The 26,146-nt window shown below is 47.3% G+C and overlaps 1 protein-coding gene and 1 long non-coding RNA gene across 3 annotated transcripts; both read right to left on the bottom strand.

The window, feature by feature from the left end:
- Positions 1-2,769: 2,769 nt before the first annotated feature.
- Positions 2,770-23,889, bottom strand: LOC144122083 (uncharacterized). Of its 2 annotated transcripts, none has more exons than XR_013312798.1 (3): positions 23,554-23,889; positions 5,549-5,674; positions 2,770-3,605 (listed from the first exon to the last, which is right to left on the bottom strand). It is a non-coding gene; the product is annotated as an uncharacterized LOC144122083 (long non-coding RNA). The 2 variants fall into 2 exon arrangements; XR_013312797.1 differs by having other exon boundaries at positions 2,771-3,605; positions 5,549-5,671.
- LOC144119243 (uncharacterized) lies at positions 10,509-14,709 on the bottom strand. Its single transcript, XM_077651913.1, has 3 exons — positions 14,097-14,709; positions 13,378-13,995; positions 10,509-10,534 (listed from the first exon to the last, which is right to left on the bottom strand). Exons 1-3 carry the CDS (start codon positions 14,707-14,709, stop codon positions 10,509-10,511), a joined length of 1,257 nt encoding a protein of 418 aa, XP_077508039.1.
- Positions 23,890-26,146: the final 2,257 nt, after the last annotated feature.

Here is a 26,146-nt window from a genome sequence, read left to right as displayed (position 1 = left end):
TAAACCCTTCAATAACTAGCAGCTCATCGTTAGGAAAGTTTAGCGCTGCTATCGAGAGCTCGGTACTTAATTAGCAAATACTTTTGTGTGTGTGTTTTCTGTATTGCTAATATTGCTTCCTATTCTGTGTGCCTTTTTAATGTTAACTTTGTTCAGGTATACACAGACTACCAGTATTGTTTTCGGAACTATTTCGATGTAACTTCTGTCATGACGCCTATTGTTTGTGAGATTAATTTACCTTGTTTTGATATGATTATGATACAGCTCGTTGTATTGTTATTCTGCGTTGTTGTATCTTTGGTTGTATTTCCATAATTAATTCCAGTGCCTTTGCTTTACCCTTACTATTAGTTGTTTATTTTACGGTCTTCACCAAATGATGTATTTTTTGAACCGTTATTACTAGCCCTGTTTTGCCCTCCTGCAACAATCCCAAATGGGATGAGCAGTATGTATAAATAAATAAATAAATAAACGAGAAAGAAATACAGAGTGGTTGGTTAACATTGAAACTGGAGTTATTTCATATTGAACATTTATGTACAATTGGACAAATACTCTGAGAAGCTGCAGAATAAAAATGAAAAGAGTGGTCATGCCTGCAGTGACAAGGGATATATAGTGATGCTATCTTTAAAAGCATTCAATGATTGACTTTCATGGATGCTTACAGCAGGATGGTGATGATTTAAAAAACTGGAAATTCTGTACCTAAGTTTCTGAGTGCCCCCCAAAGCAAGAAGCTGCCGACTAATACACTTATAAGGGGTGGTACAGTGTCATCCTACTTTGTCGTCGACCACATACAGGTTCCTATGCACGAATGGTGGCAGCCCTGGTAGGAACAACGACGCGGCAGTGTTTCAGAAGTCTCAACTGCCAGCTACTCTGGCTAGTGAGCTGTTCTGGCAAGAAACAAAAGTCATTGAAGGTGTGGAAGATGGCGCAATTCTTCTTGGTGATCAAGCTTTCCCCTTGCAGATGCACCTGATGAAGCTGTCCCCCTTCCAGGTGCCTATGGGTCCCCTTCACAGACCTTTAACTACCGTCTGCCGAGTGCCAGACGTGTTGTCGAAAATGATTTTGGACGTGTCAAGGCACGCTTTAGAATGGTACTGAAGGGCCTTGAGTGTGACATCCACAATGTGAGTTATGTGATCCGCGCTGCTTGTGTGCTGCACATTTGTGAGCAGCTCAGTGATTCAAGTTGGTTTGATGTGGTTCAGAGCGCTGATGAAAGGCGGCCTCAGCCGGTGTGCACAAGCAACCATGAAGAGACGTCAGGTGTGGCCATCAGGAACGCCCTGGCCAAGAAGCTTGCCTTGAGCTAGAACTCAGTCAGTGGGAAACTCAAGTGCAGCTAAAAAGGACACCTCTACCAAGAGGGAACAGCCCTGAACAGAGCTACCCACACATTAATGAAGGAGCAGACTCTTGGTTCGGCTCACCTTAAATGGCTGCCATTGTATGTACATAATGCGTACTCCCTACTGGGATGAAGGTTATGAGGATTACAACTAGTGTAATTTTCGTAACCTACATGTGCTTTATAAAATAGGTTTGGTTTGGTTTATGGGGTTTAACGTTCCAAAACGGCTTGGGCTATGAGTGATGCCGTAGAGGAGGGCTGCAGAATTTTTGACCACCTGGGGTTCATTAATATGCACTGACATTGTACAGTACACGAGTGTCTCGCTTTACACTTCCATCGAAAAGCCGCCGTCGTGGCCAGGTTTTCAGAAAATAGTCTTGCATTATATTGCTTATGTTAATTATTGGTTCTTAAACTACAAAACGAAGTGGTTCGTACCAACTACTAGTACTCCTTATGACAAGCAACCACCTCCAATGAACTAATAATGAAGATTTCATTACTTCCTGTAAGCAAATCTCTTCAAACAGTTTTGCTCGCAGGCAATAGTAAAATGCCAGCATCAGCCTTCCATTTTTATATGATTCATTCTTGTTGAGCAGTGCAGTATATGTTGGTGATTCATTGTCATTGTACTACACCGTACTACCGTGCTATTCTATTACTTGATGTTTGCTTATAATTTTCGTGTATAACTGGCCATCGTCTTGCCACACTGCCAATAATCAACTTGTTGGTACCTTGTCAAGCAGTACAAGCTTTTAGTCTTGCACTCGTACTTCTGAAAGCAGAAGTACTTGGTGTTGGGCTAGTTGGTTCATCATAAAGTTGAATGGTACAAAGGAACAAACACAGGAAGGCACAGCAGTGGCGCTTTTTCTGTCTCTGTTTCCTTATGTATGTTCCTTTGAGCCGTTCAACTTTATTCTGAAAGCGGTATAGTGAATGAAATGCATTCACTATATAGATGTTTCCAACAAGGGCCCCCTGGGTATCACCATATTTTTTCGCTAGGCTGTTGCATGCACCTGATGCTAGCCCAGTGGAAGCGAATACCTCTGACCAAAAAAGCTGTTTGTGCTTACAATCATATTACAGTGAACATTTTATATCTAGTCGAAGACTAAACAATAGTTGCGAAAATTTTTTTTTTCTTTTTGCTCATGAAGGTAAGGAAATCATGTCGGTCACAGGCGGAAGCTTCATATTTTTGCTCACATCATCCACACACAAAGCAAACACAAAAATTTGATGTAAATGTGTCTGAATGATGAGAGCTTTGGAAGACTCACAATATGATAAATTTCATTAAATTCCCACCCCAACTCGCTAAACCAAAGTACGCTTTCTGTTGACAATTTCATGTCATTACTATTTTGCTGTTGTCAAAATTCCCCACTGTTACATCACTTGCCCCCCCCCCCCAAAAAAAAGAACCAGTTATGTTGCAAGAAAAATATAAGCCTTGTAGCAAACAGTTCCTGGTGAACATGCAACAGTCATTGGTTCCGAGTGGAGAAGCAGGTGAATTGTTACTGCGAGAGCAGCAGCAATGTACTTGCAACAGAATTGTTTGATTATTGCACTTCCACCTGTGTACCCCTGTAGTTTATGCATGTGTTCTGTTAATAACTAATACTGCAAACTGCCACGGTAGCCAGTCCGCACAACATGATTCAATGTTTAAAACAATACAAAACTTTCAGTAGCGAAAGATCTCAGTTAATCTCATCACATGCTGTAATATCATGGAAAATCAAATATCTTCCTGCTCTACTTTTGATCAATCTTTATTGAGCGAGTCATTATTTTCTATGTTGTCTAGAAATTTTGCAAGCAGTTGCACCATGCTTGCAGTTATGGCATTCGCTTCCTTCTGGAGGTGCACCATTTTCTTGCGTATTTTGTGTGCCTTGCGGTCGGCCTTTGCTGCTTCCTCGCTTTCTTCTTTATGGAGGGCAACTAGCTGCTCTATAGCAGATCCTTGTCGCTTGTGGCGGCTCTTTTGGGGTTCCCTTCTTTTGGCTCTTGCGCCAGCACCGGCACTGCTGCTTGCACCAGCCCTGGCTCTGCATGTATCGCTGCTGGTGTTGCTTGTGCTTTGCAGTACAGGTACTGCAACACTGGCCGCAATTTTTGAGAGGTCGTCTCCGCTGCTTCCTTCAGGCAGGCTGTCCTCCCATGACAAGAGCACTTCTCAGCCGTCTGGTGCCTCATTGACAACTGACAGCTGCACATGATGAAACATACAACATAGCATGTTATCTCAGAAAATAGGTTAAATGTGTCCTAATATAATGCAATCATCCGCTACCACAATCCATTACAAAAACACAAATTTATGATGGCCAAACTGGAAAGAAGACAGCGGTTCAAATTTTTGTTTTCCTGAACATAACTAAATTGATATATGAAGATCCCGACATATGAAGATCAGCATTCCCTAGCCCAAACTTTCACAGGAACCAATGGGTTCAGTTCAGTTTTTTCCGTTATACTGTTGCGGAGTGCAATCGCCTTCCTTTCGGTTTATGTGACTCGAAATATTTTGTGAGGAGTAGGAGTATTTTTGTACGGCTCCTAGTGTTGGTGTTGTGATGAATGTTGGATTTTATGTCCTTTAAATGACTTGTAGCTGTTGCGGCTAATGCTTTTATGACTTTTATAATTTTGTGCCCCTCCTGCTTGGGCCATAGTTATGGCCCACAGTAAGTACAAATAAATGAATGAATGAACAGCTGAACAAGACAGTATAACATGCTGATCAAAGTCACTAACAAGCAATGTGTTAAACATGTGCAAGCATGCGGGGCATGGTTGACCAAGGGTAAACCCAGCTGATGAGGTTGAGTTGAACAGAAGTACATGGGAGGTCAGGTGCGAACTCTGGCACGACAAGGCGCTGCGATTTCAAGACGCAAGTGCCATTTCCGCCCCCATTGCCATTAAAGCCCATGGTTGTGGCAGTAGATTGCGCTACATACCCCCCCCCCCCCCCGAGTCTGTCCAACGGTAAGCCCTCGTCAATGTCAACATGATTCCAAAGGAAGGATTGCTGGGTCAGTTGGTTCATCATTCAAGGCTAAAAAACAGCACGAAAAATGGGATGATACAAAAAGAAGAAATAGACAGCACTGAACCTGCAATTGAGTGTATTTTATATGAAATGGAAATAAATACAGAAAGCATACACAAAGAGCTTATAGACAAAAACGCAATACAATATAGATATTACTTATATACTTGCAACGAAGACAGCGCAAAAATGGACAACCACAGAAGAGGACACGACACAAAGAACTCTTGTCTTCTGTGGTTGTCCTTTATTACGCTGTCGTTCGTTCCAAGTATGAACAAACATCTAGCCCACCACTATGTTTTATTGAATTACTTGGACATTGCAGATATTATATAGAAATTTATTATCCACTTTGCTACTTCTGTTCAGTGTCCCTGTAGATAAACAACAGTTCACACTAACAGCTTATGATCCACAGGTTGCTGTATTACTCCACTGTATTCAAGCCCAGTTGTTAATGGAATCAGTGGTGTTGATAGGTATGTACAAGACAGAAGGATGAAGGTGAAGCTGCATGTGCACAGGTGTGAAAGATGAATTGTCATATCAGCGCTAGCAATATTAATTTATCGCGCAAATAAAGACACCAAAATTCTGGTGCGTACCATAATTTCATCTTACTAGAGACTTAAGTCGAATCCAACCGCAGTGTGTGCCTTTTGACATATGATTCACACCTGAAGAAAAAGGACGTAACCTAAAATAGCAGTGCGCATTGAACTCCCTGTACAACAAAGCGGCCTTCACTCCGGCAGAGTAACATTAAGTATATGGGGGGACAACCAGGTAATTGCCGATATGTAGAACAGCTCGAAAAAAAAAGAGGATTTATGGACGAGCAGTGGGAGTTGCTTGACCAGTTCGTTCACGCTTCGTGGCAAAGAAAAACAGCACAAGGCAAAAATGTAGACGTGGAGGCCAGTGCTCATGTTTGTGGAAGTGGTTTACACATCTGCTTGAGTCTGTTCTTTATTATCTATTGTTAGCCAGCATTTTATAATGAGTGTATGTTCCGCACTGAGAAATGAACAGCAATATATTTCTGAAGTGATCTGCACGATAGATAACATGCAATGTTATAAATCACACATTACCTCTAAACTTTCCTCGACTCACCCATCATCGTTGATGGGAAGGCAGCCGAGGAATCTGTGGAGCTGCCAGTAGAAGATCGATGGAACAACAGGCAACCCAGTTGAAGTGCCTGTCCGTCTCAGCTGCTGGACAATAAAAATGATGTGACCTATTAAATCTGTTGCTAAAACAAAACATTTAAAGGTTGTGATCACAGCATTTCTCTATGTGGATTAAGCTTCACTGTAAACATTCTCAGCGCAAGACTAAAATTTCTTCGATAAGTGTCTAATGCATATGCACAGGTACTGGTGAAATTAATGATTGCAATTTACATTTGCAATGTTGCTAAACTAAATCCTGCTAGTTGCAGCTTTGCAATTGAAGCCACGACTGGGCATTATGGTTCAACTATATCTTACTTAGTGAATTTCTAGATTTATTTCTTTTATATATCTTTCCCAGGCTGCACTGTGTATACTACACAAATGCTGCTGGTACACAGTGAAGCCTTGCAATAAAATATGAAATAAATCTAGAAATTCAATTAACCACATTGTTTATCTAGCAGGTGGTCAGAAATAGCGACGCGTACAGCAGTGCTGTCAGCGCTGCAGCTCGCAATTTGCAAATAAAACTACTAACAACACGTGTGTAACGAGGAAGGCGAAGTTTGCATGCAGCGCCTTGCACGCGTGCACGAGCGAAGATTCTATCGTATGCTGCTCCTGCCTGGGGTCATTACTCGCGAGTCCTTACTAATGCATTCTCAAGATCGTCCTCGACACTCCAGAACTGTGCGACGACGGCGAAGAGAATCGACGCGTTGCTGCAGCGACAACACATGCTACTGTCGCACATGCGAGGCTGACGTAAGCAGTTCAGCTGCACTATGAAAACAGAGCCAAGAACCCGATGGCGCGAGCATCGTTCGGTAAAGGTTGCATTTACCGCTATTTCCTGTTCAGGTTTTCCATTTTCAGCTTCACTTGTTTGCTGGTGTATGGGCCCTTCTCCCGACGGTAGCCCAGCGTTCACTTCCGCTGCAATCGCAGCATATATCCGAGCGTTGCGCATGTTACCGCGCAGCGCAGGTAGTTGGTCCTTCCACATGCGTATCAGGGCCGCGGTTGTTGAATCAGGCCAGATGACAGAACTCTGGGAGGACGAGTCGTTCGATGTTGCTGCTGCCATGGGCGCCGCCATCTTGTCGGTTAAGGTAGCAAACAGAGGTCGGCAAGCTCTGTGTGGGTAACTGTGGTTGGGTGGCGTCACTGCAGTTTCATCTGCCGTGTGATCGCGGCTAACTATAGTTACGGGGAACCGTAGTTACCTTAACTGTGGTTTAGGTCGCCCGTGTAAATGCGCTATTAGGGAGGTCGCTAGAGGACAAGCCAAAAACACGAATCTAAGTTGATTTGTGTTTCGCGTGTACGGCCGAAGAGCGCCATGACACAAGGTATTATTAATTTCTGAAGGTGGGGTGAAAGGCCCATTTCCCAAGAATTTCACCCTAGATAAGCTGAGCACCAGACCAGGGGAAAGCTTGTACCCATTGTATCGCCGGTGGGTACCCGGCGGCAGTGGGGATCGAGCCCCGCACCTCACGCATGCGAGGCGGATGCTCAACCACTTGGCCACCGCTGCGGTATGAATAAAATGTGTATAATACCTAAGTGCTACAATACATGAATAACAACAAAACGCCTTTATTAAACCGCAGAAATCATCCACAATGACTGAGCTATAATGACACATTACGCAGTATTGGAGTCATCCTGTGAGATTAATTTTTGAGGCTTTTCCCCAGTCATAATTTCACAATAATATTTCTACAGATAATTTCCTGGGTGCCAACCCCGAGCAAAATCGTTCGCTGTCTGTACGCAGCTGGCCTAGCACGAGCGCTCCGTCCCGCTTCACTATGCCCGCTCACCGTCGTCTTCTACGTGCACTAATCCGTGCTTTCATACTGATTCGAATGTATTAAACATTCTCTGTAGTTTTTATTCAATAACATTTTGCTGCCCGAGATACATAAATGTTTATACTTCACAAAGATCGTACAGCGTAACAAAAACAATAACCGCTCGTAATTGGAACGCCAAATATCTTTGTTATATGCTTAGAAATAAGGACGCCAGAAAGGATCGATCAAACCTTTCTCCTTCCTCATCTAGCTCCTCGCACTGGAACAAAATACTTTTCCTACTGCAGGGGAACTTTATGTCAATTATGCGACGTTCCCTTGCGGACTGCTTCATTTGTTTCCATTATTCCCATGTTTGTTGATACTTTGAGATGCTGAAACTGAACTGACTTTCATAGGCCGGGTAAATGCAGTTAACAAAGCTGTTCACTGGCAACTATCTTTCTTTCTTCATCTATCCACAGAGAGAAACGCAAGTATTCTTGTCATTTTCTTGAGTACCTGATCTCCATTAAGCTCCCATTTGTGCTTGTGGGCGACATAAACATCAATCTTCGCCACAAAAATGCTTACTTAACTGATTTTAACGCAATTCTTTCGTCTAATGCCTGTATAAACAACACTATTCTTCCGACAAGAGTGACTTAGGATATCATAGCTTTGTTGGATGTCCCTACTACAAATCTTATGCCTTCTAATGATGAATTAAGGTTCGAAGCATCAGACATCAGCGACCACTTGCCAATTTTCTGCAGCCTCTCACCTGGCTATAGAAAAACTGCGTTAGAGATATAAACGAGGCCTCTCTTAATAAGTTCAAAGCTTTAATTGATGGGACATGCTGAGACAAGATATACGCTTTAACTGATGTCAGTGAGGCATACTCCATATTTTTTCCCCTTATTTTTCCAATGTTATAGTGATGTTTTTCCTGTTGCAATGAGGAAACTGAGGAACAGTAAGTTAAGAGAGCCTTGGATGAACAAAAACTTGCATAAGCGAATCGCAGAGAATAATTAAATGTTTCACGAGTTTGTCCAAAACCGGCGACACTGACATGTTTGCCGAATACTAAAAAATATAGAAACAAACTTTGATAAAAGACCTAAAGGTCGTTAATATAAATTATCACATTATTGACTTTACGGGCATTATGGATGCCTTATAGACATTATAGACCTAATTGATGCCTTATTGACTTCACGTCATCTCACTCTTGTCTTCAATAAATCACTAGCTTCCGGCACAGCCCCTTGATTATGGCAGAAGGCCAAGGTGCTTCCGTTACATAAGTCAACAAATAAGCAACGTCTTCCTAACTGCCGGCCAGTGCCTCGAACTCCTTATTCATCCAAAACACTAGAGCACACAATATACGAACACGTTTTGGAATTTTTTTAATCAAATGCCATTCTCTCATATTCGCCACGGATTCAGACACGGATTCTGCACAACTCAAATTGTCGTGTTCAACCATAATATTCGTAGCTTAGAACCTGGATGAAGGATTTAAAATTGACGCATTATTCATAGATTTTTACAAGTCTTTTGACACCTTTACTTCATATAAAACTACTGACTAAACTAAATGCAATTCTTAAAAACCCTTATTTGGTCAATTACATGACAATTTTTTGTCTCACCGTTCCCATTTCGTAAGCTTTAACTTGGTCAATTTTTTGGTCAGTTTTTCTCACGACTCACCGCGTGAGATTTCATCTAAAATTCGAATGTATGCTGACGACTGCGTGCTATATGATATAATTTCACCCTTGATTATCTTGGCTTTAATTAATCTTCGAAAGATTTTCCAGCTGATGTGAAATATGGCAAATGAATTCCATAAGACCTTCGTTATGTACTTCAGTATTAAAACTTGCCTGTCCTTTTTGCACTACGAATTTTATCTTAATTTCTTTTAACGCGTTTTTGAATACAAATACCATGCCCTCATTTTCACCACAATCCTGTCCTGACCGAGACACATTCATTCCAATAAGATTAAAGCTCCACAAAAGCTAGGCTTCCTGCATCATACCCTGTCTAATTGTCTGCGCGAAACTAAATTACTATTACATAAAACAATTACAAGTCCAGTACTTGACCATGCCAGTTTCATCTGGAATCCTTAAAAGCAGTACGAAATAGAGTTTGGGCCGTCCAAAGGAAATTCATTGGATTCATCTGCGCCGCTATGACTGCCAGTTCTCGCCATTGTCACTCAAGTCTCCACTTCACCCAGCATCTTTCGCTGGACAGCCGTACGTGAAGTCTTCAGATTTTTTTCATGGCATTATTCACTCGTCCTGTCGCCTCACCAGTACCGAACATATCCCCTTCGTTAAATTTATTCCTACTAGAAGACATCATGCGCTTAACATTAGACTTTTCTATGGGCGTACAAACACATTTAAATTTAGTTTTTCTTATCTCAAACAATTGAAATTCTGAATTCACTACCAGGTGCCAACTGTTCCCTCCCATTAAACGAATTTTTGTCTGTGCTTCAAGATCCTTGTTCTAGCTTTTTATAATATTTGTTTATTTCATTGTTGCCGTATTTTTGGATATTCTTCGATTGTACTGTATATTCTCCACCACTGCTATAGCCCCACCAGGGCTGCAGTATATGAAAATAAATAAATAACAGTTGTAAACACGCAAATCAGACGCACAAGAAATGTGGACAGGCAAAATCTTTGTCGACACAGCGTAGCTCCAAGCCAAGAGTTCGAGAGCGCCAGCTTCGTCTTCTTCGCCAACTGAACTGCGTAAGCATTGTCTTCTTCAGCTTTCTCTCCTCCGGCGGCACTGGCCGCTGGAGCAGCAAACCCCAATTGTATGTCTTACAATACCCCCGGGGGGAAAAGGCGCCATCCTGGCGGCTTAAGGGCACGAGATGATAGCGGGGTCGTAGTAGGGTTTCAGGCGGTCGAAGTGGACGATTTCGCGGTCGCGGCGTCGATGATCCGGCAAAGGCGTGAGGGGCTCGACGAGGTAGTTAACTGGAGATGTCTGCAGAACTACGTGATAGGGGCCGTGGTATTTGCTTAGCAGTTGTGTCGAGAGGCCCGGGCTGGAGGAGGGCACCAAAAGCCAAACTAAGGAGTCAGGAAGGTAAGCCGGCGGCAGACAAGTAGAAGTGGCGCGGGCACTTTTCTGACGGTACTGATCGTGGGCAGTAAAGGAACGGGCGAGTTGACGGCATTCTTCGGCATGCGCAGCGGCTTGAGAGACGGTTGAAAATTCGGAGGAATCTGGGCGGTAAAGGAGTATGGTTTCCAAATTGAAGATGGCTCCCGGCCGTAGAGAAGAAAATACGGAGAAAAACCAGTAGTTTCTTGCATTGCAGAACTGTAAGCATAGTTAACGAATGCGGTCCCAGTTGGAGTGATCGGATGAAATGTACTTGGCCATCATGTCGCCGAGGGTCCGGTTGAAGCGCTCGGTCATGCCGTTCGTCTGGGGATGGTAAGATGAAGTTGTATGGTGGACGATGTGACACTCTCGAAAAAAGGCCTCCAGGGCGCCGGGCATGAAGACGCGACCTCGGTCGCTGAGCAATTCCTGAGGCGCACCGTGGCGAAGAATGATGTTTTGAAGTATGAAACCGGTGACGTCGGAGGCCGTTGCAGCTGGTAATGGGGAAGTTTCTGCATAGCGCGTGAGATGATCTATGGCGACAATGATCCAACGGTGCCCAGCAGAAGTGCTAGAAAGAGGGCCATAAATGTCGATTCCAACACGGTCGAAAGGGCGGGCCGGACAAGGTAAAGGTTGCAGAGGAGCCGGTGAGTGCTGTGGTGGATCCATGCGCCGCTGACATTCGAAGCAAGAGCGGACGTACTGACGGACAGAACGGTACATGCCTCGCCAATAATACCGAAGACGTAGGCGAGTAAAAGTTTCCAGCCGGCCGGCATGAGCGCATTGCGGGTCGTCATGATAACTGGCACAAATAGCGGAGCGCAGATACCGGGGAATCACGAGCAGCCATTTGCGACCATCTGGTAGGTAGTTGCGACGGTACATCAGCTGGTCACGCACGACAAAGTGACGGGCTTGACGACGGAGTGCTCTAGAAGAAGGCTGGCAGAGCGGTTGGCTAAGATATCGAGAATAGAAGCTATCCAAGGATCCTTGCGCTGCTCAGAAGCCATATAAATGGTATTGAAAGAAGGCGTGAGGCTGGAAATAGAGGGTTGGTCGAGTTCAGAGGACACAAGGGAGCGTGAGAGGGCGTCAGCATGGAGTGTTTGCGTCCGGAGCAGTAAATGACCTGAATGTCGTAGTCTTGTAATCGGAGAGCCCAACGAGCGAGGCGGCCGGAAGGATCCTTGAGTGACGACATCCAGCAAAAGGCATGGTGATCTGTGATGACAGCGAACGGGCGCCCATATAAGCAAGGGCGAAATTTTGTGATCGCCCAAATAATTGCCAAACATTCTATTTCCGTGACGGAATAATTAGTCCACGCTTTTGTGAGTGCACGGCTTGCATAAGCAACGACGTACTCATTGAAGCCAGGTTTCCCGCTGAGCAAGAACGGCACCCAGACCGATGCCGCTGGCGTTCGTGTGGAGTTCTGTAGGGGCGGAAGAGTCGAAATGGCGCAAGATCGGAGGGGAGGTGAGAAGATGGCGCAGCATGGCAAAAACTTCGTCGCATGCAGTGGGCCAGGCCGGTAAGTCGTGGCCGCCGGCGAGAAGTTGTGTCAGTGGGGCGATAATTGCAGCAAAAGTCTTGACAAACCGACGAAAGTACGAGCAAAGTCCAATAAAGCTTCTAAGTTCTTTCAGGGAGGTGGGCTTCGGGAAATCAGCAACTGCTGGTAGCTTGGCAAGGTCCGGGAGGACACCATCCTTGGACACGACGTGGCCTAAGATAGCTGTCGGGTGCCAAAGCGACACTTCTTCAAATTAAGCTGCAGGCCAGCGTCACTGAGACACTGAAGGACACTCTCAAGACGAAGAAGATGAGACGGAAAACCCGGGGAGAATACGACAACATCGTCCAAGTAGCAGAGGCATGTTTGCCATCTCAGCCCGCGTAGGATGTTGTCCATCATGCGCTCGAAAGTTGCAGGCGCGTTGCAGAGACCGAAGGGCATCACATTAAATTCATACAGCCCATCAGGCGTGATGAAAGCTGTTTTCGGGCGATCAGCTTCGGCCATCGGCACCTGCCAGTATACAGAGCGGAGATCTAACGAAGAAAAGTACTCTGCCCCCTGCAGGCAGTCAAGCGCGTCATCTATACGAGGCAGGGGGTAGACGTCTTTCCGAGTAATTTTGTTTAGCCGCCGGTAGTCGACGCAGAATCTAATGGAACCGTTCTTTTTCTTGACGAGTACAACGGGAGAAGACCACGGGCTGTGAGAGGGCTGGATGACTCCACGGTGTAGCATGTCGCTCACCTGATCATCAATTATGCGGCGCTCAGCGGAGGAGACGCGGTAAGGGCGCTGGCGCAAAGGTCGATGTGTTCCAGTGTCGATATGGTGGCGAACCGCTGTTGCACGACGCAAGGTGTCTCGATGAGAATCGAAGGACGCGCGGAAGCGCTGAAGCAAGGCGACAAGCTGGGCGCGTTGGAGAGGTGGCAGAGCGGCATCGACGGAATCGGCAAGCCGGTCGGGCGAGGTCGGATCGGTTGCGACGATGGGAGGAGTGAGGGCATTGATGTCATACGCGGGAGGGTCATCCGGAACAGGTGAAGCGTCGTCGAGATCGATGATATCAACCGTGCCAAGCGATTCTCCCCGAAATAAAGTGGTCGGGATAGGCAACGGCTTCGCAACGTACAGGGCGCTACAACCACCAGAGATTGTGAGCACAGCATGCGGGAGCATGACAGATTTGCGGTGCGCACAAAGAGGTGAGGGCGAAAAAAGGAGAGTAGTGTCAGAGAGTGCAGCACAAGTAAGGGGCACAAGAACAGAAGAGAAAGCCGGCACGTCGGTGTCGTCAGTGGCGAGAATATGCGCGGCAGTAGCAGGGGAGGCGTCCACAAGAGTATCACACAGCGGTGACAAATCAATTTGACCACGTGCACAGTCGATGATTGCGTGATGCGCGGACAGAAAGTCCCAACCGAGGATGATGTCGTGAGAGGAGCGGGCAAGAACGAAGAACTCAATGGTGTAGGAGAGGCCTTGGATGATGAGACGAGCGGTGCACGCTGCGAGAGGTCGAATGGGGTCAGCGCTGGCGGTTCGAAGGGAAATTTCAGAAAGCGGCATCGTCACTTCTTTTAGTTTGCGGCACAAGTTGCGGCTAATGATGGACACGGCAGCACCAGTGTCAATGAGCGCATGAACAGGAACACCTTCAACCAGCACTTCAAGAATGTTCACAGGAGCGGCAATAGGGCTTGAGATGGTCGGTGACGGCACAGTTCTTGCCTCCGGAACTGCGGCGCCTAGTTTTCCGCTTGGAGGGGTGGCGACCGATGGCGCATAGGAGAGACCGAACGGCGGCGAGGAGGCGACGACCGGGGGGTTCAGTGGTAGGAGTCGGAGGGATAGGTAAAGGGATGCTGGGGCAGATGAGAAGAGTCATGTGCGGAGGGCACGGGAATGTCGTACGTCGGCGCTCGCCCGTAGTCGTGAGGACGGGATCCGCGGGTGCTCCACCAACGGGCCACATGTCCAGCGAGGCCGCAAGTATAGCAAATCGGGCGGTTATCTTGCGTGCGCCACGGATTCAGAGGGCGTGGAGCGGTGCGAGGCAAAGGCCGGTGAGGGTGAGGCATTGTAGGAGCGAGCGGCGGGTCGGGAAAGACGGTGCAAGGTGGAGCATAGGCAGGAACAACCGGCTGAGGTTGTGGCCGGACGACAGCTTCAGCATACGTCAGCGGTGCAGTGACTACAGGAGGTGGATTAGCGGGCGACAGGACCTCTGCAACCTGCTCCTGGATGACACGCTGAATGAAAGGCGACAGCATTGGCGTTGGAGCGGGTGGGCAGGTAACCAGCGATAGCTGGCGGGCAACTTTCTCCCGCACAAACTGCTGGATCTGCTGAAGAAGGTTCGACTGATCGTGAGCAGGACTGCTGACAGCCAAGCTCGAAAGGGTGTCGTCCGGGCAAATGGTACGGCGGGTGACAAGACGCTGTTTCCGGACCTCGTCGTAGCTCTGACACAAAGAAACGACGTCGGAGATTGTTTGAGGATTTTTGGACACTAACATCTGAAATTCGTCGTCCTCAATCCCTTTAAGAATGTGTTTGATTTTGTCCGCGTCGCTCATGGATGGATTCAGACGCTTGCATAAATCAACGACATCCTCGATATAGCTTGTGAAATTCTCGCCGCTCTGCTGGGCCCGAGTGCGCAACCGTTGTTCGGCACTGTTGGGGACGAGGGGTCCTTGAGTGAGCTGACTCTTTCAGCACCGCAGGTCCCTTTTCCGAATGACGTTATCGGACTTGGTTATGAAGGAAACTGTACAGGGGGGTTTATTTTACATTATTTACAAGATTTTGGAACCCATTGGAGGGTGATGGGGGAAGGTCGGGGGATCTGAGAAGATCTGAGGATGATCGAGGATTCTTTTCCACGGCACTCGTCGTCCGGTTTAAAAAGGGTCCGGTCCCTAGGATTCCCCAGGTTCGAGGAAGTCTTCGCCAGGTTGGGCGTGGCCTAACTTGCGTTGTCGTACACACACACACACACACACACACACACACACACACACCACTTCACATAGGCACACGCCCCCGTCACATGCCTCGCCGGAGAAAGAGGGTGCCGCTGGACAATCGCCCCCACCAGAGAGAGCGTTGTCTTCGCGTCCGAACGACAGTTCTCACGCTCCAGCCGGACACGTCTTCCGGGAAGTCCGAATGGGCGAGGCGCCGGCGAGCAGGCACAGTTGAAGGGGTGAGTCACCCCCTGCTCGGTTCTGGCGGTCGCTAACTGCCTCCGTGCCGCACGGTCGATCTTCCGGGAACAATGTTGTTTTCAAACGGCAGTGGAATCCTCCGTCTCGAATCCAATAAACCACGCGAGGACCGGCCGTGGGAACCCAGATGCCTATCGCCGTGCAGGGACCCCGGCTGCAGGTGTCCTGGCCGAATACGCAGCTGAATCAGACCACCGGCTGTCGCCAGAAACCTTACAGCTCCTCCGCGGCCCGAAAAATCTCGAATGTCCAGCGTTGACGACCGCTGGGCAGGAAGATATGAGATGGCGTCCGTGTTGGTCCCCTGGATTGCAATATCATCGCCCCCAAGGCAGAACCCAAAGCACCACCAACAATGGAAAGCGCAGGTGGGACGTTCCAAACAGCAAAGCACTGCTCCACCCGCAAGCGCTCGGACTTCGCCAAAGAATCACCAGGCTTCTTCCATTGACAACAATACACTTTTAAAAAATTGTGTTCAAATTTGGGTTAATGCTGTGCCGACTGAGCGCGAAACTTCTCATTTTGAAACTGCCACAGCCGGATTACTCGGAACAAAGTAAAAAAAAAAACATTCACACAGGAGGAGATTCCTCTTAGTTCTCCCGCTTACATCAGTCTGCTCAAGCCATCAGCATTTCCGTGCAGTTTCCCCTTCTTATAACGCACCGAGAAATTGTACTGTTGGAGAGCCAGACTCCATCTGAGCAAGCGACCATTTTTGGGGGACATCTGTCGCAGCCACGTTAAAGGACAATGGTCAGTCTCAAATACAAACTTTGCTCCGTACAGGTAACACGACAACTTCTGCACTGCCCAAACTAAACACGCGCACTCTTTTTCGGAAGCGCTGTACGCTTCCTCTCTACTGGTCAGTTTGCGGCTGATGTACAGAATTGGGTGTTCTTCATGGTCATAGCCAACTTGGCTTAAGACAGCACCCAGCCCTCTATCACTGGCATCACACTGGACTATGAACTCTTTCCCATAGTCAGGGGTCCTGAGCAAGGGTCGGGACACGAGTGCTTCCTTCAGGCTTTTGAAGGCGTTTTCTTTTTGGTTATCCCAACTTACGTTAGTAGGTGCTCCCTTTCGCAAGGCGTCAGTTAAGGGACTAGCCCGCTGTGAGTAGTTAGGAATATATCGCTGGTAGTACCCAACTAATCACAAAAATGAGCGAATGGCCGTTTTCGTCCGTGGTTGCGGAAATGCTGCGATCGGGGCAATCTTTAACTCGGATGGGCTCCTAGTTCCCTGGCCTACAACGTGGCCCAAGTACGTCACCTGTGCGCGACCAAATCTACACTTTTCTGCCTTCAGTGTCAGTCCAGCCTGTAGTAAACTGGAAAACACGGTCTTTAGGTGTTCTAGATGCTCTTGCCAGGTTTCCGAAAAAATTGCCACATCGTCTAAATAAGGGAGTGCAAAGCACTGCATGTCCTTCAGTACGATGTCCATGAGTTTCGAGAAGCTGTAGGGGGCATTCTTCAACCCAAAGCTAAGCATTAAGGGTCGAAAGGTGCCCGCTGGGGAGATGAAAGCGGCATACCTGCTCGCGCTTTCTGAGAGGGGAACTTGCCAATATCCCCGTACGAGATCGAGGGTGGAAATGAATTTCGCGCCGCTCACCCTTTCTATCCTTTCCTCTAAGTTGGGAATCGGGTATAGCTGATCCCTGGTAATTGAATTAAGCTTTCTATAATCCACGCAGGGACGAGGATCTTTCCCTGGGGCCTCAACAAGAATTAGCGGTGAGGTATAGTCACTTTTCGCTGGCTCTACAACCCCTAACTCCAACATGCGCTGAATTTCCGCGTCCATTATTTCTTTTTGCCGCGGTGATACCCTCTAGGGTTTCGACCGTACCGGCTCATCAGAGGTGAGCTCGATTTCGTGTGTCAGGAGGTGTGTCTTTCCCGGGCGACTGCTAAATAGGTCAGCGAATTCGCTCAACAACTGCTTTAGCGTGTCGACCCGTGTCCCGCTTAGGAAATCTGCATTCACGGAGTGAACCAGAATGTTTTCCACGTTGTCACTAGCGTCCGCACCTCCCTTCCAACCCTGACTCTCGCTGTCCAGCTCTTCTGGTTCATTTAGAGTCAGATTGACGATCCCGCTGCGTTCCACGAACGGCTTCATCAGATTGCAATGATAGATTCTCACCTGCTTTCCCCTGCCTGGAACCCTTAGCGCGTAATTCGTCTCCGAAAGTTTTTGCAACACTTCTACTGGACCATCCCAGTGAACTTCCAGCTTGTTTTTTCTCGATGGCCGGAGGATCATCACGCGATCGCCCGCGGTGAAACCTCGAAGGCGAGCGTTTCTGTCATAATAGACCTTGGCGGCCTCCTGGGCAGCTTTCATATTTCGATTTACTAATTCCCTCGTGTTGTTAAGGCGGTCCAGTAGCTTAAGCACGTACTCAACCACTGTCTGGTTCTCTCCTGTCCCTTCCCACATTTCTCTCAGCATTCGGAGGGGAGAGCGGAGGGCTCTTCCGTACACGAGTTCTGCTGGCGTAAACCCCGTAGCTTCGTGGGGGTCTGTTCGTAAATCGAAAAGTGTGGCCGGCAGACAATCCTCCCAGTCTGCTTTATGCTCATAACAAAGAGCGCGTAGCACCCGCTTCAGCACCGAATGCCATTTCTCTACACTGTTGGACTGCGGATGATACACCGAGCTGTGCAACAGTTTTATTCCGCATCTTTCTAGGAATGTGGTCGTCAAGGTGCTTGTAAAGACCGTCGCCTGATCGGCTTGGATTTCGGCCGGAAATCCTATTGCCGCGAACACTAACAAAAGGGCATCAACCATTTCTGTGGAGCTCAAGTCCTTCAACGGAATTGCTTCGGGAAATTTTGTGGCGGGACATAGCATAGTAAGCAAGTACTTATAGCCTGATTTCGTGCTAGGCAAAGGGCCTACTGGGTCTATTACAAGCCGGTGGAAAGCTTCCGAGATCAATGGAACAATTTTCAGTAGAGCCTTCCATGTCTCTCCCGGCTTGCCCACGCGCTGGCACGCATCGCATGATTTTACGTAGCGTTTTGCATCTTTGAAACAACCCGGCCAATAATATTCCATTAATAGGCGCTCCATTGTTTTATTGATTCCCAGATGTCCTGCCCAGCCATTTCCGTGGCAGAGACTCAGAATGTCCGCTCTGTATTTTGCGGGCACGACCAGCTGATCAAATGTTTTGCCTTTTTTGTCCTGGTAGTGTCGGTATAGTAAGCCTCCCTTCTCATGCATCGTTATGTTGCGTCTCGCGATGCCCTCTTTAGCTGTAAGGTGCAGTCTTTCCAAAGTGGGATCCTGCTTCTGTTCTTTTGTTAGAGACTCCCTGTTCACCTGCAGAAGGCGATCAAAACTACGCGATGTTGGAGATAAAACGGATCCTTAGTGGTTGAAGTCCCTCGTCGCTCATTTGCTCGGTCAGCTGTCTGGCTTTCATTCCTCGTTGGTTCACTTCCCTCCTCATTTGATTGCAACGATATGCTGGCTGGTGCGTCTCTGGCTACCTGAGGTTCGGGAATCTGACTTAGTTGAGATGCGAGCTGACGAGTTTTCGATCTTGTCAAAGCTTGTATCACCCCGCTTCCGAGTTTCTGGCCTCTCTCGCGTAGCAATTGGTCTGATCGATTCGAGAAGAGGTAAGGATATTGAAGTGACACGGCCTTCGAAACTGCGGCCTCAGTGATTAGCTCTCCAAACGGTCCACAAATTATCACTCTAGCTATGGGAAGGCATACACTGTGTTCTTCTACTGCCTGTTTTATCCACGAGACTTCTCCCGTAAAATCGTACATTGACACGTGAGACGGGTGGACAACGTCCATCGTCGCGGCGCTATCACGAAGCACCCTGCACGGTTTCCCGTTAACGTGCAGCTCGTGCAGGTATGGCTTAAGGAGCTCTATATTCTCGTCGTTATCCTCGACGCACGAGAACACCAAACGTTGCTTTGTACACTTGGCTGCAAAGTGCCCGACACCATTGCATTTGTAGCAACGAAATGGCCTACTAGCCTCAAACTCTTTTTTCGCGGCTTTGTCTGCTCCCTATCTCTTCGCCTGTTCTTCACGCTTTTCTGGCGCTACCTTCGTTGCCTCTGATTGCTCCGAACTTCTAGCACTTCGCGTCTTTCTGCTAGGCCCTTTATCTCGCATCGCGTTTCGAGCGTGTGACGCACCCTCTTCAGTGCTCAACCTTCTGCGCGAAACGTACTCCTCTGCTAGCTCAGCGGCCCTTTCAACTGTGTCGACTTTTTCCCTGTCTTGAACCCACAGTTTCACCACTTGGGGAATGCTTCGGTAAAATTGCTCAAGGCAAAAACACTCAATGATTTTGTCTCGGCTTTCATAAACATCGGCTCCTTTTAGCCACTCTAGCAGATTCGTCTTTAGTCCATACGCGAAATCCGGATAGCCCTCGCTATCGTTTTTCATTGTGTTCCTGAAGCGCTGTCGAAAAGCTTCGGCTGACAGCCGGTACCTTTTTAGCAGGCTGGCTTTGACTTTTTCGTAGTCAGCTGCGTCTTGTGTGCTACGTCTCGCTATGACTTCAGCTACTTCACATGGCAAGAGTGTCAGAAGCCGTTGCGGCCATGTACTGCGAGCAAAGTTCTCCCTTTCGCAAGTTGTCTCAAAGTTTCCCAGGTACAATCCTATGTCCCTTCCACTTTCATAGGGCTGCATGAATCGGTTCATTCTATATGATTGTACATCGCTTGCTCTTTCAGGAGACCCGGCTCTCGAACTGTCGCCTTTTTTTCGATTTTCGCTTTCAAGCTGCAATCGCTTTAGATTTCTTTCTGCTTTTTCAGCTTCCCACTTTTGCCGTTCTTTCTCTGTTTCCCATTCCGCTTCCCTTTTTCTTTTTTCTTCCTGTACCAAATTCCACGTATCTACCAGCTGATCGTCATCTAGGTGCTTTTGAATTGCCTTGCATATTTCAAGTTTTGTAATTTTTCTCTGTACTTCTATTGACAGTTCCTCGCATAACAACAGCAAGTCCGACTTTGACAATTTCATAAGGTCCATGACAATGCCTTCTCCGCTTTGGCAATGCTATCTTCAAAATGTCGTGAGATTACCCTTTCTCAATTGACATACACTTCCCAGTGATTCTAGATTATTCTCTCAAAATCTGAAGCCTGGCGAATCCTATAGCAAAATGCCGAAACGCTTACCGGTTGAGAAATCACGATGTCGCACGGTCCATCCCAGCTGCTGCCAATCAGTTGTTGGGGACGAGGGGTCATTGAGTGAGCTGACTCTTTCAGCACCGCAGGTCCCTTCTCCGAATGACGTTGTCGGACTTGGTTATGAAGGAAACTGTACAGGGGGGTTTATTTTACATTATTTACAAGATTTTGGAACCCATTGGATGGTGATGGGGTAAGGTCGGAGGATCTGAGAAGATCTGAGGATGATCGAGGATTCTTTTCCATGGCACTCGTCGTCCGGTTTAAAAAGGGTCCGGTCCCTAGGATTCCCCAGGTTCGAGGAAGTCTTCGCCAGGTTGGCCGTGGCCTAACTTGCGTTGTCGTACACACACACACATACACACACCACTTCACATAGGGACACGCCCCCGTCACATGCCTCGCCGGAGAAAGAGGTTGCCGCTGGACAATCGCCCCCACCAGAGAGAGCGTTGTCTTCGCGTCCGAACGACAGTTCTCACGCTCCAGCCGGACACGTCTTCCGGGAAGTCCGAATGGGCGAGGCTCCGGCGAGCAGGCACAGGTGAAAGGGTGAGCCACCCGCTGCTCAGTTCTGGCGGTCGCTAACTGCCTCCGTGCCGCACGGTCGATCTTCCGGGAACAATGTTGTTTTCAAACGGCAGTGGAATCCTCCGTCTCGAATCCAATAAACCACGCGAGGACCAGCCGTGGGAACCCAGATGCCTATCGCCGTGCAGGGACCCCGGCTGCAGGTGTCCTGGCCGAATACACAGCTGAATCAGACCACCGGCTGTCGCCAGAAACCTTACAGCACGAAGTTTTCGGACAGCGGGGCGGCCGAAGACATCGGTAAGGCTGGTTTTGAGGGCCGCCCAGGTAAAAAAATCGGCTTCGTGGTTGCAAAACCACAAGTTGGCGACGTCGGTCAGATAAAAGATGACGTTTGTCAGCTTGACGCTGTCGTCCCAATTATTATAGGCGCTTACGCGTTCATACGAGGCGAGCCAGTCTTCGACGTCGGTGTCGTCCGTGCTGCTGAAGATCGCAGGGTCGCGCTGACGCACGGGACCGGAACAGTCGACGGCGGTGGGAACAGTGGAGCCAGGCTGGGGCTGGGTGTCAGTTATCGTGGTAGAGGCTGGTAAGGGGTGTAGATCTTCAGGTCCGTAGATCCGTAAGGTCTGTAGCTCAAGGGTGGGAAAAGGCAGCACCTCCACCAAATGTAAAGACGCAAAGCAGACGCACAAGAAATGTGGACAGGCAAAATCTTTGTCGACACAGCGTAGCTCCAAGCCGAGAGTTCCAGAGAGCGTCAGCTTCGTCTTCTTTGCCAACTAAACTGCGTAAAATTTGTCTTCTTCAGCTTTCTCTCCTTCGGCGGCACTGGCCGCTGGAGCAGCAAACCCCAATTGTATGTCTTACACAGTTTTCAAAGATTCAGAATGAGAGAGTGGGAAACAATGGCATGCAGTCGCTATATAACTAATTAGAAACAATCTCGGGACGCAAATGAAATTACACCTAAAGATAAACTCAAGGACAATGAACTGTCTGATGCTATGAAATTTGTGCAAGTTGGTAACATAACTATAAACCCTCCGCCGTCTACGGCCAAGTGCAGTAACCTGATTAATCTTTGTCTAATTCTATAGCGTTCGTGTCAGATACTACTCATGAGGTTGCTATGTGAATAAGAACATAAAGTATAATGTATGTGCACGAGATAATGGCATAAGTGCACTACCACTAAAGGAATTAAGTGTCAGAATATGTTAGCCAAGAACTGAGTTATATCTGTAATATCATGCTGGCGACTGGTATATTTCCATATGCGCTAAAGATAGCTCCCGTTATTCCGTTGTACAAAGTGGGCGATTGAAATATAGTGTCTAATTATCAACCTCTATCTGTTTTAACAATATCCTCTTCTTTTAACAAATTTTTGAAATATAACATTATCGATAGTTCCCAATACGACTTTGTGAAAAACAATTCTGTCGTAACAAATTTTATTAGCCGTAAAGAATGAATGTATTCAAGATATAGAACATCGGAGGTATTCTATATTTTATTGTATTAAATACTATAGTATATCACTATCGTCGGGTACAACTTTAGAAGACAGGAGAGGCCCCGCCCAGATGACCGAAGCGCAGCAGCCAATTGCCTCCGCTACTAAAGAAATACTCCCGCTCAAAAAATTGTTACTGCTTCATAAACGCGTATTTCTCGGAATAAATAAGATTTGCGTATCTTGATGAGTGGTTTGGTAAAACTATCATGATGGAGATGCTACAGCACATGCCGGATCGCGAGAGAAAAATAACTCCGCGCCTTTTACAACGCTGTGCGTCGTCTGCTACGGAGCAAGATCGACGGCACCGAGCGACACTCGAACGACGCCCTGCTAGACACTCGGCTATCTTATCATACTGCTGGCAACGATCGATCGTTTGCTCGCTGAGCTGTTTCCTGGGATCGTGTTTCCAGACGACGCGCAGCGCAACGTCACCGATGTTCGCTGTAATCTTTTTTTCGTCGGCTCACGGCTCAGAACAAACGCACGCGGCACTAATGGTGCATCGTAAGCTCGCAATAATATTTCCGGCATGACAGACGCCCACAAACAATTTGAATTCACTCTGACGAAGGGAGACAGACACAGCTGACGCGACTCGGCCCAGTTCGAAGCGAGGGCGGCCATGTTAGACATGTTCTCCTTCGGCGGGGCCACCGGCCGTCCGGCTTATGACGTCACCTGAAGTGCGCGCCTATTGGCGGAGGCTCGTGTGCATCCGCCTTTGAGGGGCGAATGCCGCTGCCTTCTAAAGTTGTACCCGACTATAGTTCAATGTTTTTAATATTCATATATTTTAATATTTTATATTGTATTGACGCTTGCTTCGCAAAAATGCGACTACTGCTCCCCGGATGGCCCTCCTGGCCCGATGATGCCAACAGATTTGCTCCGCCGCACAACACAACACAAAACCAACACTTACCGGTCGTACTGCTTCATCTATCCGTCTTTATTGCCTTCACTGTCAGCCGCACTGTCACCAGGATCAGCACAACACTTCACAAGGACGAACTAGATGGTCCCATCCTTCAGTGGGCTTGGCAGTGCGCACGCGATAGCAGGAGCTAATCGGCATCTGTTCTACGTACAGGTAATTTACGAACCAAATTTCCTTATTCGCTCTGCGAACTCCTACCATCCTTTGTTAGCGTTTCCGAACCCATGCTATTGTCTTGTTGTCGCCTATGACTGTACCTAGAGTCACTAAATAAAACTTAGAGTACCGACACAGTAGCCCGGCGGTAAGCAGGGGCGGCCATTTTTGTGTTTATCATTGTTGTCAGATTGCCGCTTCTGCGACCTCGCCGCTAACTTTGGCCCGACCATTTCGTAAACAACGCTGCTAGCCACCCTGACGCTGCGGCGGGAATCGTGCGGCTTGGAACCGCTCAGATGCAAAGGGTACAGCCGTTACCATGGTGGTGGTAGTGGTTTTATTAAAAATAATAGTAAAAAGGAAGGAAAAGACTTTTGCTAGCCCCGGCATCTGCCATCGATACTGAAGCACCTGAGCTGGGGCAGCGGAAATAAAGGACAGCAGGCAGAATGAAGAAATGAAATGATAGAGGTGAGGGGATAGGAAGAGAGGATCAGTTTATGTTTTTGTCGTGGGGAGACACTTCTTGCATTATGAACTTAAATATTCCAGGTTATTGTTGGTTATTCTGGGCAAATTTTTCTTGACTGCACAATCGGCGTTGCGCTGTTCGTATGCTTTATTATATACTGCGATAGGCGATCGCCTCCTCAGTAAAGGCTGCTGCTATAACACTTCATGCGTTGCCTTTTAAACTTGCTTTTATTTTGTAGGAGCTAATGTGTCAACACCGCGGGAGTATTGCTGATGGCTCAATGTAGGCAGCGGTCGAGTGCAGTGCTGCTACGGGTATCTTCGCGGTTACACCAAAATTCTGCAGGAGAAATATACGAGCGCTCCTGCTGAGCAATTCACGGTGATTAAGGCAAGGGTAACCCCGCAGGAGGTAAAATAACACTGGGCTCACTGGCGACTGCTTCAAACAGCGGCTTAATCTTCAAGCGAACGGCAGCGAGCCGTCTGCACGCGTGTTCTCAAATTGTAGCCGGTGTAACTCGATGGTCAGCACGCTTCCGGGGTACAGTAATCACTATAATTCCGTGAAACTTTGGGGCTGGTTACAGGGAATGTCATAATCGTGCAATACACTAACGTGGGCATTCGATTTTCAGCGTCGGTTTTCGTGCACGCACCGGCTCGCCGGCTGATTTTCGGGAAGCACACAGCCGCTTCTGCAAGTCATAACTTGGAAAAAACCTTGCCACCCGAGCGCAAATGCTTTCAAATTTGGGGAAAAATTGCTTATTGAAAACACGGAAAGGAACACAGCTCAGCACGCGCTGGACCAGCCAGATGCTTTGGACTTTATTTTTCGGGGTAAAGAGACAGCGAATTGTAAAGTGCATGCTTCACTGATAATGGCTCTGGGAAGTATCCATACACGTATTTCATTCCACATTGATTGAAAGAACCGCAAGGAAATTGTGGGAAACCCTACCATCTGGTGCTAGAGTACCTCACTTAGGAATACTGAAAATAAATTTCGGTATACTATTTCATAATAACAATGATGATGTTCTATTTAGTTTGAGTCTAGCTTGGATACTTTTGCTGGTTTGTAACGCAGTGGACCTGACCAAAAACTCAATGCACTGTCCTCTGCAATTTCATTAAGCAGTTTTCATTTACTGAGACCCGACTCTATAAAAAAATAACCACTATCAGGAGCCAAAAGCACTTACCGCGTGAAAGCAATGCTACCAAGTCAACATGCCAACAGAATATTTTTATTCACGAAATACCACGTTATATAAAATACAAATTCCGTCAGTGTTAAAACCAATGTGGACAAATGACAGCATGAACAATGTGCAAGCCTTTTGAGAACGCTGCAGCTGCTACACAACAAATGCTTAATATGCCTCGAGATAACAGGAACTAAAATGGCATCAGATGATACCAAACTTCTGCATGCAAAGAAAAAAGCAATTTGATACTTTTGCATGACAAAGAAAAAAAATGATTGCCATACGAACAGGCAACTGCTTCTGTTTTATTCCACTGCTGAACTTAAGACTATAGCAAGGACATCATTGCAATATGACTTGTGTGCGTGTGCACACACACACACACACACACACACACACGCACACGCGCGCACACGCACACACACACACACACACACACACACACACACACACACACACACACACACACAAAGTGACTAGGCGTTTGGGAGCATATCAGTAAATACACTGCCAAGGTAACACATGGAAAAAATTTGTGCGGGCACATGTACACATCAAAAAGGACATGTCACATTTGGAAATATGCAAACACAAGGCTGAAGTCATATCATGCTGCTGATCTAGGAAAACAAGCCTTTCAAGAATATGACTGCAACGAAAAAGAGGGTCATTCAACTAAAATGTAAAATCAATAAAAACAATCAGCCACAACAGCCGCAAGTCATAATATA

Source organism: Amblyomma americanum, chromosome 2 (assembly GCF_052857255.1).
Source record: "Amblyomma americanum isolate KBUSLIRL-KWMA chromosome 2, ASM5285725v1, whole genome shotgun sequence".
NCBI lineage: Eukaryota > Metazoa > Arthropoda > Arachnida > Ixodida > Ixodidae > Amblyomma > Amblyomma americanum.
This window is presented reverse-complemented; position numbering and strand designations above follow the sequence as displayed.